Below are 15,232 nucleotides of genomic sequence, written 5' to 3'. Positions count from 1 at the left end.
GTTAAGTGCTGTGGCTACTAACCAAAAGGTCAGCAGTTTGAATCCACCAGGCGCTCCATGGAATCTCTATGGGACAGTTCTACTCTGTCCTATAGGGTCGCTATGAGTCGGAATAGACTCTACAGCAACAGGTTTGGTTTCTTACAGGGGAAAGGGGAGTGAGTGAAATTAGTAGGTAGGGCAGGAGTAGGTGCAAGACTTTTTAATGTACATCTTGTTTCTATTTCTATTTTTTTAAAAATATTTGTAGAAACACGGATCTGCTTAATATCATTCTGAGAACAATCAAAACACTAAAATATGTTCTTTTTCTAAAAGGCGAAAGAGTGAACTTGTGTTTTTTTTTTTTTTTTTTGATTCATGTCAAAAATAACTACTGAATGAGAAAAAGTCTATTTTAAAATTATGTTTTTAATGACTCTCTGAAGTAATACCACGAAGGCCGGCTCTGACGTTTGGTTTTGTTAGATGTTAAACTCCCTTGATTCTCTCAAAGTAAATCCATTCATTTATTCAACAGATATTTACTGATATTGGCGATAGAGCAGACAAAAATTCCTGCCTTCATGGAGTGTCTTGGTTATCTAGTGCTGCTATAACAGAAATACTGCAAGTGGATGGCTGTAACAAAGAGAAGTTTATTCCCTCACAGTAAAAAAAAAAAAAAAAGTAAGCTAAAATTCCAAATTCAGGGCGTCAGCTCCAGGGGAAGTCTTTCTGTCTTTGTCAGTCTTCTCACCAATTTTCCTCTAGACTAGGAGCTAGGAGCTTCTCTGTTCAGGGAACGTGGTTCCAAAGGTTGCACTTTGCTCCCGGCACTTGCTTTCTTGGTAGTATGAGTTCCCCACTCTCTGCTTGCTTACATTTTCTTTTTATCTCTTGTAAGATAAAAGGTGGTGCAGGCCACACTCAGGGAAACTCCCTTTACATTGGATGAGATGTGACCTTAGTAAGGGTGTTACAATCCCACCTTAATCCTCTTTAACATAAAATTACAATCACAAAATGGAGAACAGCCACACAGTGCTGGGAATCATGGCCTAACCAAGTTGACACATTTTTCTGAGGGACACAGTTCAATCCATGACATGGAGCTTACCACCTAGTAGGGAGAGATGGGTGATAAATAATTTTTAAATATGTCAGATGTTGATAGATGCTATAGAGAAAAACAAGGAAGGAGGAAGGATATAAAGTGCCAAGTGGGAGAAGGTACAGTGTTAGGATAATCTTTGAAAGCCTCACTGAGAAGGTGACATCTAAGCAATAAATTAAATGAAGTGTAGGTAATGTGGTTGCCTATAGAAGAAACCTCTGGACTGAGAGAACAAGTGTAAAGGCCCAGTGGTAGGCAGCCTGCCTGGCATGTTTATATCAGTGAATAGCACAGAGGCTGTAAAAGGAGAAGAGTTGTAGGAGAAAAGACCAGAGAGGTAGCAGGGAGCCAGATCAAGCTGGGCCATGTATATCACTTTAAGGACTTTTGGTGGACTCTGGCTGCTTTGTTGAGTTAAAGGCAGTTGGTGTGATCCAGGAGATAGCTAAGAGTGGACTGAACCAAGATAGGAATGGCAGAAGTGGTAAAAAGTAATTGGACTATGAATGTATTTTGAAGGTAGAGCCAACAGTATTCGCCGATGGATTATATATGGGGTATGAGAAAATGAGAGGAGTCAAGGATATTTGTGTGGTTGGATGGGTGTTTATGTCTCCTGGGTGCTGAATTTTTTAGGGCAATGGCTTCTGCTGTAGTGAAGAAATGAGTTACTGAGAAAAAAGGAAGAATCAGCTGTTGGGAACATCTGGAACATCTTCCAAACCCCTTTACTCTCCGTTTAGGCTAGGTGCCCCCAACAGCCATGTTGGAAACTAGGGAAATCACAAATTTTTAGGCTGAAGCAAACGAGCTTTATTTTTAATACCAGGGAATTACTAGGAGCAGTTAAGTGCTGGGCTGCTAACCAAAAGGACAGTAGTTTGAACCCACCTGCTGCTCCATGGGAGAAGGATGTGGCAGTCAGCTTCTGTAACGATTATAGCCTTGGAAACCCTATTGGGCAGTTCTACTCTGTCATATGGGGTTGCTGTGAGTCGGAATCGACAGCAATAGGTTTTGTTGTTGTTGTTGTTGTTTGGGGGGGGGTTGGTCAATTGTTATTCTTTTTTACTGCTGAATTCTTGTGGCATGCAGACTTCTCTATGATCTTGTCCCTCTCTGTCCCTCTGGTCTCATCTCTTGCCATGCTCTCTCTCACTTGCTACCTTTCAGCCACACTGGACTTCTTCCACCACAACAAATGATTTCCTGCCTTAGGACTTCAGTACACACTATTCTCTCCAATGGGAAACCCCCTCACCTCTACCCGAGCCTCTTACTTGACTGGTAGAGCAAATAATATATTTACTTTTCACAGTTTTTATACTTTGTTGTCTGTTTCATCTTCTGGCACAGCTCCCCTTGCCCTACCAATTGGAAGTTCTGTGAAGATAAGTGCCAAGTCTATCTTGTTTATTATTGTATCCTCAGTACTTACCTGAATGCCAGGCTGAACATAGGTACTCAGTGTATATTTACTGTGTGAACTAATTTATCCTTTAGTTCTTGATGTCTCTGACTCTGATTAATTTCCTTAAAATTTGACCACTTAGCTCTGCTGTTCTGTTAGTCATTTCAAGTTCTTCATTATTTACCTGCATCTCCTGGTTTACTCTGAGTACCAATACTTCTAAGTCATCTCAGTTCATATTTGCCTACCACGCTTCTGCCCTCCTATCTGTACAGATCCTTGTTCTTTATGTATACCCTGATTCTGACTTGTTCATCTCTGCCTTCTCAGGCACCTAGGCCTAATCCTTATCAAAACTGGCTTTTACCCCAGACCAGTGTCTCTCCTGGCCCTTCTGACTTAGCTTGAAGAATACCAGAGGAATCGCTCCACATGCCCCAGTAATGTTTCCAATGCTTGTTGCACTTGGAGCATCTTCTTGGGATGGGAAGGATTAGAGCAGGAATTTGCACACCTATGGGGAATGAGGGAGGGTACATTTTCTCCTCTACCCAGCAGATCAACTTTCATTTCCACTATCATCCTCCAAGGTAGTGGGGAAAGGCTGGCTAGTTCATCATTTCTTTCTTCTAGGCTTAAATTTATTAAGCCATTCTACAGCTCACCTTGATAGAAAATAACTTAACATTTTTAAAAATTTCCAGTTAAGCCATCTTTATAGAATATCTCCTTTTCAATTTGTGTTTTCAGGTCTAATTCTGAGTTTTTCATGTTAGACTTAGCCATTTACGTGATACCTGATTCCTTCATTAATCTGTGGATTGATTAATATAGGTTCACAGGAATCCAGCTGTCATTTCTGGAGTGACCTTTTTGCCAAGGATCTTACATCTTTATTTATTATACCGATAAGCTAAGCAACAAATAACATATTACCATATTTCCTTTCCACGTTTTTCAATTTTAACATCCAGGAAGCCTTGGCTCAAGCTTTTTGGATCGACATCAAGCGCATGGGTGACCCAGAGTGTTACTTCAATTCTTTGCCAAAAGAATTAGAAGCAAAAAGAGATCGGATGGTCCGTTTACTTGGAAGTGTTGGGCTAAGACCCATTGTGCCTGATGGGGGATACTTCATCATTGCTGATGTGTCATTGCTAGGTTTGTAAAGGTTTTTATTATTTCAAGTATACTGGAACTTATATATGTGGAATTATAGCAGAATTATAGGGAAAAGATTGGTATCAAAGCATATCAGCATTTTAGTTATGGAAAAGATGGATTTTAACAATGGCAGTGTTTTTCTACAATCATCTTCTAATTTCTTTATATTAAATGTGACTGTTGTTATATGATTATGGAGTCAGTGTTCTAACTATTCTATTAAACATTGAATTTGCTGTCATATTATTGTTTGTAATTTAAAACACATGTACATAAAATATTTATGTGTCTTGTGTTCATTTGAGTAAAATTTTTCTTTTCACTTACAAAAAAGGCATACTATTTTTTTTAGAAAAATAAGATCTCTGGAAATTTTTGAAGCCATAGGGTGATGTTTGCTATTTTGGTTATATGGAAATGAAATAAAGAAGGAAAATCACTGATTGAGGGTCTGCTATGTGTCAAGCACTCTTAACATCCTTTTAAGAACATTGTTAGCTCAGTTTTTACAGATGAGAAGACTTAAAAAGTTTTAAATAACCCACCTAAAGTCCACTTTCACCAAGCAGTGTTGTGTCATCTGCATATTGCAGGTCGTTAATGAATCGTCCTCCAGTCCGGTTGCCACGTTCTTCATGGAGTCCAGCTTCTTGCATTATTTGCTCAACACACAGATTGAATAAGTATAGTGAAAGGACACAGCCCTGACACACACCTTTCCTGATTTTAAACAATGTAGTATCGTCTTGTTCTGTTCAAATGACTGCCTCTTGGTCTATGGACAGGTTCCTCATGAGCACAATTGTAATCTGGAATTCCCATTCTTCACAATGTTGTCCATAAATTGTTATGATCCACAGTTGGATGCCTTTGCATAGTCAATAAAACACAGGTAAGCATCTTTCTGGTATTTTTTGCTTATAGCCAAGATCTATCTGACATCTGCAATGATATCCCTCATTCTACATCCTCTTCTAAATCCAGCTTGAATTTCCAGCAGTTCCCTGTCGGTGTACTGCTGCAACCATTTTTGAATGATCTTCAGCAAAATTTTACTTGCACGTGATACTAATGATACTGTTTGATAATTTCTGCATTCTGTTGGATCACCTTTCTTTGGAATGGGCACAAATTTGAATCTCTGTTCCAGTCGGTTGGCCAGGTAGCTGTCTTCCATATTTCTTCACATAGACGGGTGAGTGCTTCCAGCATTGCATTGTTTGTTGAAACATCTCAATTGGTATTCTGTCAATTTTGGAGCCTTGTTTTTTGCCAGTGCCTTCAGTGCAGCTTGGACTTCTTCCTTCAGTACCATTGATTGTTGATCATATGCTACCTCCTGAAATGGTTGAATGTTACTGTATATTCCTCTCATCTTTTGATGCTTCCTGCATTATTCAATATTTCGTCTGTACAGTCTTTAATATTGCAAGTCAAGGCTTGAATCTTTTCTTCAGTTTTTTCAGCTTGAGAAATGCACAACATGTTCTTCCTTTTTGGTTTCCTAATTCAGGTCTTTGCACATTTCATTATAATACTTTATTTTGTCTTCTGGAGATGCCTTCCGAAATCTTCTGTTCAGCTTTTTTCTTTCATCATTTCTTCCATTTGCTTTAGCTATTCTGCATTCAAGAGCAAGTTTCAGAGTCTCTTCTGACATCCATTTTGGTCTTTTCCATCTTTCCTGTCTTGTTAATGACCTTTTGCTTTATTCACGTATCATATCCTTGATGTTACCCAAAACTCATCTGGTCTTCAGTCATTAGTGTTCAATGAGTCAAATCTATTCTCAAGATGGTCCCTAAATTTAGGTGGGGTATACTCAAGGTCATACTTTGGCTCTTGTGGACTTGTTCTAATTTTCATCAGCTTCAGCTTGGACTTGCATATGAGCGATTGACAGTCTGTTCTGCAGTGAACCCTGGTGGTGTTCTGACTGATGATGTCGAGCTTCCATCATCTTTTTCCACAGATGTAGCGAATTTGATTCCTGTGTATGCCATCTGGCGAAGCCCATGTGTATAGTTGCCATATTTCCAGTGAGTAGGTTGTTGGTCTTGCAAAATTCTATCATGTGATCTCTGACATCATTTCTGTCAATAAGACCGTATTTTCCAACTACTGATTCTTCTCTTTTTCCAACTTTCATCTTCCAATTACCAGTAATAATCAGAGCATCTTGATTGCATGTATGATCAATTTCAGACTACAGAAGTTGGTGAAAATCTTCAGTTTCTTCATTTTCAGCATTAGTGGTTGGTGCATAAATTTGAATAACAGTCATATTAACTGGCCTTTGTATGTATATGGATATTATTCTATAATTGACAGCTTTGCACTTCAGGATAGATCTTTAAATGTTCTTTTTGATGATGAACGTGATGCTGTTCCTCTTTAGTTTGTCATTCCCAGCATAGTAGACCATATGACTGTCTGATTCAAAATGGCCAATACCAGTCCATTTCACCTTACTAATGCCTGAGATGTCACTCTTCAAGCATTCCATTTCATTTTCGACAACTTTCAGTTTTCCTGGACTCATACTTTGTACCAGTTACCAAATTCTGCATTCCGATTACTAATAGATGTTTGCAGCTCTTTCTTCTCATTTTGAGTTGTACCACGTCAGCAAATGAGGTTCCGAAAGCTTTACTTCATCTGTGTCATTAAGGTTGGCTATAATTTGAGGAGGCAGCTTTTTCTTAGTCGTATTTTGAGTGCCTTCCAACTTGAGGGACTTATCTTCCAGTACTGTATTGGACCAATGTTCTGCTGCTGTTGTTGTTGTTAGGCACTGTTGAGTCAGTTGTGATTCGTAATGACCCTATGCAGAACAATGAAACACTGCCCAGTCCTGCGCCATCCTCACAATTGTTGCTATGCCTGAGCCCATCGTTGCAGCCACTGTGTCAGTCCATCTTGTTGAGGGTCTTCCTCTTTTTCACTGACCCTCTACCAAGCATGATGCTCTTCTCCAGGGACTGATCCCTCCTGACAATGTGTCCAAAGTATGTGAGATGTAGTCTCACCATCCTTGCTTCTAAGGAGCATTTGGTTGTACTTCTTCGAAGACAGATTTGTTCGTTCTTTTGGCAGTCCGTGGTATGTTCAGTATTCTTCCCTAACACCACAATTCAAAGGCATCAATTCTTCTTCGGTCTTCTTTATTTATTGTCCAGCTTTCGCATGCATATGAGGCAATTGAAAATACCATGGCTTGGGTCAGGCGCATCTTAGTCTTCAGAGTGACATCTTTGCTTTTTAACACTTTAAAGAGATCTCTTGCACCAGATTTGCCCAATGCAATGCGTCTTTTGATTTCTTGACTGCTGCTTCCATGGGTGTTGATTGTGGATCCAAGTAAAACGAAATCCTTGACAACCTCAATCTTTTCTCCGTTTATCATGATGTTGCTTATTGGTCCAACCGGGAGGATTTTGGTTTTCTTTGTGTTGGAGTGTAATCCATACTGAAGGCTGTAGTCTTTGATCTTCATCAGTAAGTGCTTCAAGTCCTCTTCACTTTCAGCAAGTAAGGTTGTGTCATCTGCATAACACAGGTTGTTGATGAGTCTTCGTCCAATCCTGATGCCCCGTTCTTCTTCATATAGTCCAGCTTCTCGGATTATCTGCTCAGCATACGGATTGAATAAAAAAAAAAAAAAAAAACCCACTGCCATCGAGTCGATTCCAATTCATAGTGACCCTTTAGGACAGAGTAGAACTGCCCCATAGAGTTTCCAAGGAGCGTCTGGCAGATTTGAACTGCTGGCCTCTTCGTTAGCAGCTGTAGCACTTAACCACTACGCCACCAGGGTTTCCACGGATTGAATAGCTGTGTTAAAAGGATACAACTCTGACGCACACTTTTCCTGACTTTAAACCATGCAGTATCCTTTTGTTCTGTTAAAATAACTGCCTCTTGATCCAGGTACAGATTCCCCATGAGCACAATTAAGTGTTGCAGAATTCCCATTCTCTGCATTGTTATCCATAATTTGTTTTGATCCACACAGGCGAATGCCTTAGCATAGTCAGTAAGACACAGGTAGACATCTCTCTGGTATTCTCTCTTTCAGATAGGATCCATCTGACATCAGCAATGATATCCCTGGTTCCACATCCTCCTCTGAATCTGGCTTGAACTTCTGGCAGTTCCTTGTCGATGTACTGCAACAGCCACAGAGATCCATATCCTAACCACTGAACTTATCTATCTTCTATACTAAGCAACTTTCCAGACCAAATGAACTTCATCCTAGAACTAAAAAGGGAACATTTGATTAGAAGATGATGGTAAATAAGGAGATTGTTGTGGTTGTTCCAGTCAGAGATAATAAGGTCCTAAGTTCTGTAGGAGATAGTGGGAGTGTAACAACCAATTTTTATTTTCATGGGTTATTTAAAAATGCTCATGCTATTATAACATGGTTTAAACTCTTACCTTCAATAAAGAAATATTTTATTTAGTTCGTTTCAGGATCTCTGGCTCAGGCAATTCCAAAGAAAAAGATTCTAACTTCCTTCTAACTATATAACCTTTAAAACTGAATTTATTCCTTTTGGGCAGCATCACAATAAACTCCTCTTTTTTAAGCTTTTTTACAAGAGTAAGTAGTACACTCACTGTTAATTGCAGTTAGTGAAACCCTCCTGCTCTTCCTTCTACTCCCATTGTTAATCACTCCTTTCTCTGGGATACCTTTGTACCTTAAATATACTGCTATTGTGTACTTGTCACATTGAATTTTCACATAATTTGCAGTTAAGACTTTGGCTTTTTTACGGTGTCATTTTTATTAGGGTCGAGCCTCAGTTAAACACACATAAACACATATACCTTGAAATAATAATTTAACCAGTCTGTCTGTTCCCTCATCTTTAAAGTGAGGGATAGTAACTGCCTCTCAGAATTACAGTGATGATGAAATGCAGGAATCATGTAGCATACTTAGCAATAAATAATAGGTATATGGGATTTTTTCGTTCTTAAAGCACAGGAGAAGATGGATGGAAATAAAATAATCAAGTAAAAATACGTAAGACCCTTTTCTTTTAATACAGGTAAAAACTTTCTTCAATGTCAAGCTTTTAAAGAGTGATATTAGTAAATGAGAGAAAGAAGTAATATAGCGGCCTCAATTTGTTTTAAGCAGTAAAACTGTAGAATTTTATTGAATAATGCAATCATTAGCTTTAGTTGCTTTGGCCCATTCAGAAAAACTGAACAGTACAAGTCAATAAATTTAAGTAATATGAAATGTAGATGGCTGAAACTGAATGCTAGGCCTTAAAGCAAGATTGAGACAACAGATAAGAATGGGAATAAATATTTGAAAATTTCTCCTAAATTAAAAAAAAAAAATAGTGTCATACAGGTAGTCCCAACTTTCAACAGGGTTCCATTCCGATGACTCTATCTTAAGTCAGTGGTGACATTGCTAGAATACCTCAATTTTTTTAGTTTTCATTATTATTGCCTTTTATTATCAGTATCTTCATAAATCCAATCTTTGTCTTTGGAGGTTGGCATGAGAATGGTAACATCAGCAGATTATACGTTGCAACATAGTATGTAGTACATATTACTAACGATAAGATGTTCAAAAAAAATGGACAGTTGTAAGTGTGGTTTGTTGTAACTTGAATACGTCATGAGTCGGACTACCTGTATATTGAAGCAAGAAGTAGACGATATCACTTGGAAGATCTAAACATTCTTCCTTTGTAAATAAATGAATAATATGCAATATGTATTACATATATATAATATAGTACAGTGAAACCTGTGAGAACCAGTACTCTACAGAACTGTGTTGTTTTTCCACGTCTTGCAAGTTTTCCACCTTTGACAGGGTACTGTCTTACTACTTTTCTATTGCTTGTTTTAGTGGAAAATATTTGAGTTTTCCTTCTCTGACAGGTTTCTGTCTTACACAGGTTTCAGCTTTTTCAGGTTTTATGGTATAAAATATAATAAAATAATATGATTTATTATACAAATATTCTTTTCATTACTTATGTGCTAGACGCTGAGCTAGGAGTGGGAATACAATAGATTGCAAAACAGACATTTTATCCTCATGGAGCTTACAATCTAGTGAATGGCTATTTAGAGATGTAATTATTACTGATGAATAGTTTATAGTGAAATGTGGGTGTTGTTTCCTTAATAGTGATCATAGAGTCTTATATTATTTCTAGTTGGAAAGGCAGCACGCCTCTTCCCTTATCCTTTCTTACTCTCTTCCCATGCTAGGAATTGCATACATAAGCATGAACAAACTAGGTATTTATTCAAGTACTCCCTTAGAATATTAATCTGTGAATTCCTCACTTTCCACCACACTATGCAGTGTGAGACTCCAGCAGATTGTGAGTATCTACTTAAAAAACCCTAAACTAAATTGGTTTAAGTCAGGAGAAAATATTTGAATCTTAATATACATAAATGAAATACATCTTACCTCTCATATAATATATAGGCCATCTAATTTTTGCTGCTCTTTTAGATGCAGATCTCTCTGAGATGAACAACAATGAACCTTATGACTATAAGTTTGTGAAATGGATGACTAAAAATAAGGTAATGTTTATTGCCCTTTGTAGTACTCTGTTGCATTTTATAGTTAATTTCTGAAAGAAACCTGCTGATATGCTTTGAAAAATGTTAACTGTAGTTTTGTTATATGATACCCCACTGGTGGATATTTGGGGGATTAAAAACATTTTTCATTTTGAAAATTGCTATGAATATTTAAAAGTACCTATTTCTAATCTTTTTGGCCCCAAAATTAATATTTGAAGTGTAAATAGTTTTCCTCTTATATATTCATATTTATTTTTCAGAAACTATCAGCCATTCCTGTTTCAGCATTCTGTAACTCAGAGGCTAAATTACAGTTTGAGAAATTTGTGCGATTTTGCTTCATTAAAGTAAGTCCCCTGTTCTACTTAAAACAAATTTATAATATCCTTTCTGATTTATAAAGCACCAGCTTTTTTTCTATTGTTAGGAATGAAATGCTCACCTGCAATTTTTAAATTTTGGCTCCCTGTCATGATATTAACTATCTACCAGAACAAAACTCAACACTCTTTGAAGGGAGACGTAATCCAGACTCCTTATAGTGCAGCAATCACGATGTCCAGCATACAATAAAAAATGTCTAGACATATAAAGACACAAGAAAATGTTATCTATAATAAAAAAAAAAGTCAATGAAAACAGACTCCAAGTTGACCCAGATGTAAGGATTAATAGACAAGGGCTTTAAAGCAGATATCATAAACATATTCAAGAAATTAAAGGAAAAAATGGTCATAATGAGTAAACAACAGAGGGATTAAAACTATAAAAAAGAACCAAATAGAATTCTAGAGCATAAGAGTATAAGAGTATAATATCTCATATGAAAAATTCTGGGGCTTAACAGAGGATTGGAGAGGTCAGAAAAAAAGGTTGATTTGAATACACTTTGAAACAATCCAAAATGAAAAAAAAGAAAAATTAGTTTTGAATGAACAGACCCTTAGAGATCTATGAGACAATATCAAGTGGTTTAAACATGCATATAAGTGGAATACCAGAAAGAGGGAAATGTGGCAGAGAGAGATTTTAAAAAAATAATGACCGAAATTTTCCCATATTTAGTGAAAAGCATCAACTTACAGATCTAAAAAGCTCAGTGAATCCTAACAGGATTGATACAGAGAAACTACACCTAGGTATATCATAGTCAAAAGATAAAAAAGAAAATCTTGAAAGCAGCAAGAGAAAAGTACATAGAGAATACATAAGAACAGAGATACAAATGATAACTGAGTTCTTGACAGAAACAATAGAGGCCAGAATGCAATAGAATGACATCTTTAAAGTCCTCTCTCTCTGTGTATATATATATATAACCCCCCCCAAAAAAAAAACAAAACCCATTGCCATCAAGTCGATTCATATATACATATATGATATATGTATATTAACCCAGGATTATATATCCTGGAAAATAGTCTTTAAAAATGAAGACGAAAGCTGAGAGAACTGATCACCAGCAGACTTGTACTAAAAAAGATTTTAGGCCATTGCTGTTTTTAATATTTTATTGTTACTAAAAACAATCTTACTGAAATCAGGGCACTTTCTGTGCCAACTCATTTACCTGCAAACCTAGTCATATAATGTAAACATTGTTTTCACCTTTTAGAGACAACCTATGGGCAAACTTTAGACTTGTCCGGAATATAATATAAATATTAACAACCTAACAATATAAAAGCTTAGTTACCTGAAATGTAGGAAGGGGTAAGGCTATTAACAGGCTCGTCTTCCAGTGGACCTAAAAATAAAGGCATACATATATTATTTGAAATAATACACATAACTAATAGAAGAAAAAAGTAACTTAAGACTTCCAGTTTTCAAGTGGTGAGTATAGCCAATTCCCATTCTCTTCTTGAAAATGATCTAAAAACAATTAGAAGAATGAAAAACATCCTTACAAATTTCATCTTCAGTGAAACCAGTAGATACATGTAATTTCAAACCCTGGTATATGAGGAAGGGTTGCAAAATACAGGGAAAGTAAAAATAGAAGGAAGATACCTAGACAGGATCTTGTTCCTACATCTTCAATTCATAGACAAAGTCAGCAGGTAGCGTCCTCATTACTTAGAAAAATAGGAACGGTAGATGTGCTGTTATCGGGAACTTCCTTAGGCCTGTTTGATTTCATGGAAAAGCGCCGTAGACACAAGAGAAATACAATCATGTTATCTAGAGACTGAAACAGGGTGGAAAGCACATTCTTGTTGGGGTATAGGTTTCCTCATTCAGTCCTGCCATCTTTGCTAAAAGCTATGTTGAGGAATTATGGTGAAGGTATTTTAAATTATGACATATTTGAATTATGATTAACTGCGCTTACAACTGTCCTTTTTATTTGTGCATTTATCATTTGTAATATGTACTACATGCAATGTGGCAGTGCATTTGCTGATGCTGTCGTTCTCAGATGTAATGTTTCTAACCCCCATAGACAAAGATCGGATTTATAAAGGTACTCATAATAAAAGGCAATAATAGTGAAAACTAAAAAAAAATGAGGTATTCGACTTATATCAGAACTGACTTACAACAGAGTCTTTGGAACGGAACCCTGTCATAAGTCTGGGGCTACCTGTAGTTAGGAAGAAATAAAGTCTAAAAGAGCTCCCCACAATGACCCTATTTTAATCATATTACACTTAGTGTGAGCCTGGGAAAATTCTTGCTGTCTTCTACTGCTGCCCTGGCTCTTCTGTGTAGTAAATACCTGCTCCTATGCTTCAAATCTTAAACAAAACCAGCAGGTAGCATAAACATTATCCAAAACACAAGGGGCTCTTAGTGCATGGCAAGGGATCTTCCAAAGAGAATTCAGCTAAAACTGAGTAATAATGAAAAAGGATCTAGCAAAATCACATGATCACCTAAACTGATACATAAAAGGCATTTGACAAAATCCAACACACTTTCATGATAAAAACAATCAACAAACTAGGACAGAAAATAAATCCCTCGACCTGATAAAGGATGTTTATGAAAAACCTACAGGTAACATCATACTCAATGGTGAAAGACTGAAAACTTCCCCCTAAAATCAGGAACAAGACAAGGATGCTCAGTCTCACCGCTGCTACCCAACATTGTATTGGAAGATCTAGCCAGAGCAGTTAGCCAAGAAAAAAGAAATAAAAGGCGTCAAAATTGAAAAAGAAGTAAAACTTTCTGTATTCATCTATTCACAGATGACATGATTCTATATATAGAAAATCCCAAAAATTCCACAAGAAAACTATTAAAGCTAATAAATGAATTCAGCAAAGTTGCAGGGTACAAGATTAATACACAGAAAGCTGTTGTGTTGCTACACACCAGCAATGAACTATCTCAAATTAAGGAAACAATTTCATTTATAATACCATCTGAAAGAATAAAACACCTGTGTATAAATTCAACCAAGGAAGTGAAAGACTTGCACACTGAAAACTACAAAACATTGCTGAAAGAAATTAAAAGAAACCTAAATAAGTGGAAAGACATCTTGTGCTCATGGATTAAAAAAAAAAAAAAATGGATAGGAAGACTTAATATTGTTAAGATGTCAGCATTACTTAGAGAGATTTACAGATAACACAATCCCTATCAAAATTACAACAGCCTTTTTTTGCAGAAATAGGAAAGCTAATTCTTAAATGTATATTGCAAAGGACCCTGAACAGTCAAAACAACCTTGGAAAAGAACAAAATAGGAGGACTCAGCCATCCCAATTTCAAAAGGTACTACAAAGCTACAGTAATCGAAACAGTGTGGTACTGGTATAAGGATAGACATATGGGCCAATGGAATAAAATTGAGAGTCCAAAAATAAATGTAGACCTCTATGGCTAATTGATTTTCAACAAGGGTACCAAGTCCCTTCAGTGGGAAAAAGAACAGTCTCTTTGTGCTGGAACAACTAGATTTCCACATGCAGAAGAATGAAGATGGACCCATACTTCACAGCATATATGAATATTGAGTCAGAATGGATCAAGGACCTAAATCTAAAAGGTAAAATCACAAATCTTTTAGAAGAAAACATAAGGGTAAATCTTTAGTACTTTGTATTTGGCAATGGATTCTTAGATATGACACCAACAGCATGAGCAACAAAAGGAAAAATAGATAATTGTATTTCATCAAAGTAAGCTTTTGTGCATCAAAGGACATTATCAAGAAAGTGAAATGACAACGTACAGAATGGGAAAAAATATTTGTAAATCATATATCTGATAAGGGTTTATTATCCTGAATATATAAAAACTTCCTACAACTCAAAAACAAAAGACAACCCAATTTAAAAATGGATGAAGGACTTGAACAGATATTTCTCCAAAGAAGATAAACAAATGGCCAATAAGCACATGAAAAGATACTCAACACTATTAGACATTAATGCAAATTGAGACCACAATGAGATACCACTTCACTCCCACTAGAATGACTATTATGAAAAAAACCTGAAAATAACAAGTATTGGTAAGAATGTGGAGAAGTTAGAACCCTTGTCCCTTGCTGGTAGCAATGTAAAATGGCGCAGTGCTTGTGGAAAAGAGTTTGGTGGTTCCTCAAAAAATTAAATATAGAATTACCATTATTTGACCTAGCAGTTCCACTCCCGAGTAGATATGCAATAGAATTGAAAGCAAAAACGCAAACAGGTACTCATACAACAGTGCTTATTGCAGCACTATTCACAATCGCCAAAGGACAGAAACAACCCGTGTTCCTCAATAGGTGAATGGATAAACAAAATGTGATCTATCCATACAATGGAATATTTTCAGCCATAAAGAAAAATGAAGTTCTGATACATGCCACAACATGGATGAACCTTGGAAACATTATGCTAAGTGAAATAAACAAGACAAAAGGACACATATGATCCCACTTACGAAATACCTAGAATACATAGAGACAAAAGTAGATTAGTGGTTACCAGGGTCATGGGAATAGTGCTTGGGTTCTGTTTGAGTATGAA

General features: G+C 36.6%; 1 protein-coding gene across 6 annotated transcripts in view; it reads left to right on the top strand.

Annotated features, from left to right (window-relative positions):
* KYAT3 (kynurenine aminotransferase 3) overlaps positions 1–15,232 on the top strand; it is a 62,148-nt gene that overhangs the window by 42,466 nt on the left and 4,450 nt on the right. For 4 of the 6 annotated variants that reach the window (XM_064282194.1, XM_064282193.1, XM_064282192.1 and 1 more), the window contains 3 exons: positions 3,482–3,668; positions 10,183–10,256; positions 10,520–10,606. In XM_064282194.1, the coding sequence (XP_064138264.1) occupies positions 3,482–3,668; positions 10,183–10,256; positions 10,520–10,606 (348 nt within the window). Of the gene's footprint in view, positions 1–3,481; positions 3,669–4,264; positions 4,564–7,749; positions 7,967–10,182; positions 10,257–10,519; positions 10,607–15,232 lie in introns of those variants that run through there. The other 2 variants (XR_010321436.1, XR_010321437.1) reach the window with 2 other exon arrangements.

The sequence above is a fragment of the Loxodonta africana genome, chromosome 3 (genome assembly GCF_030014295.1).
Source record: "Loxodonta africana isolate mLoxAfr1 chromosome 3, mLoxAfr1.hap2, whole genome shotgun sequence".
In the NCBI taxonomy this organism is placed as follows: Eukaryota; Metazoa; Chordata; class Mammalia; order Proboscidea; family Elephantidae; genus Loxodonta; species Loxodonta africana.
Note: the sequence above shows the minus strand (reverse complement) of the source record. Positions and strands in the feature narration are given on the sequence as shown.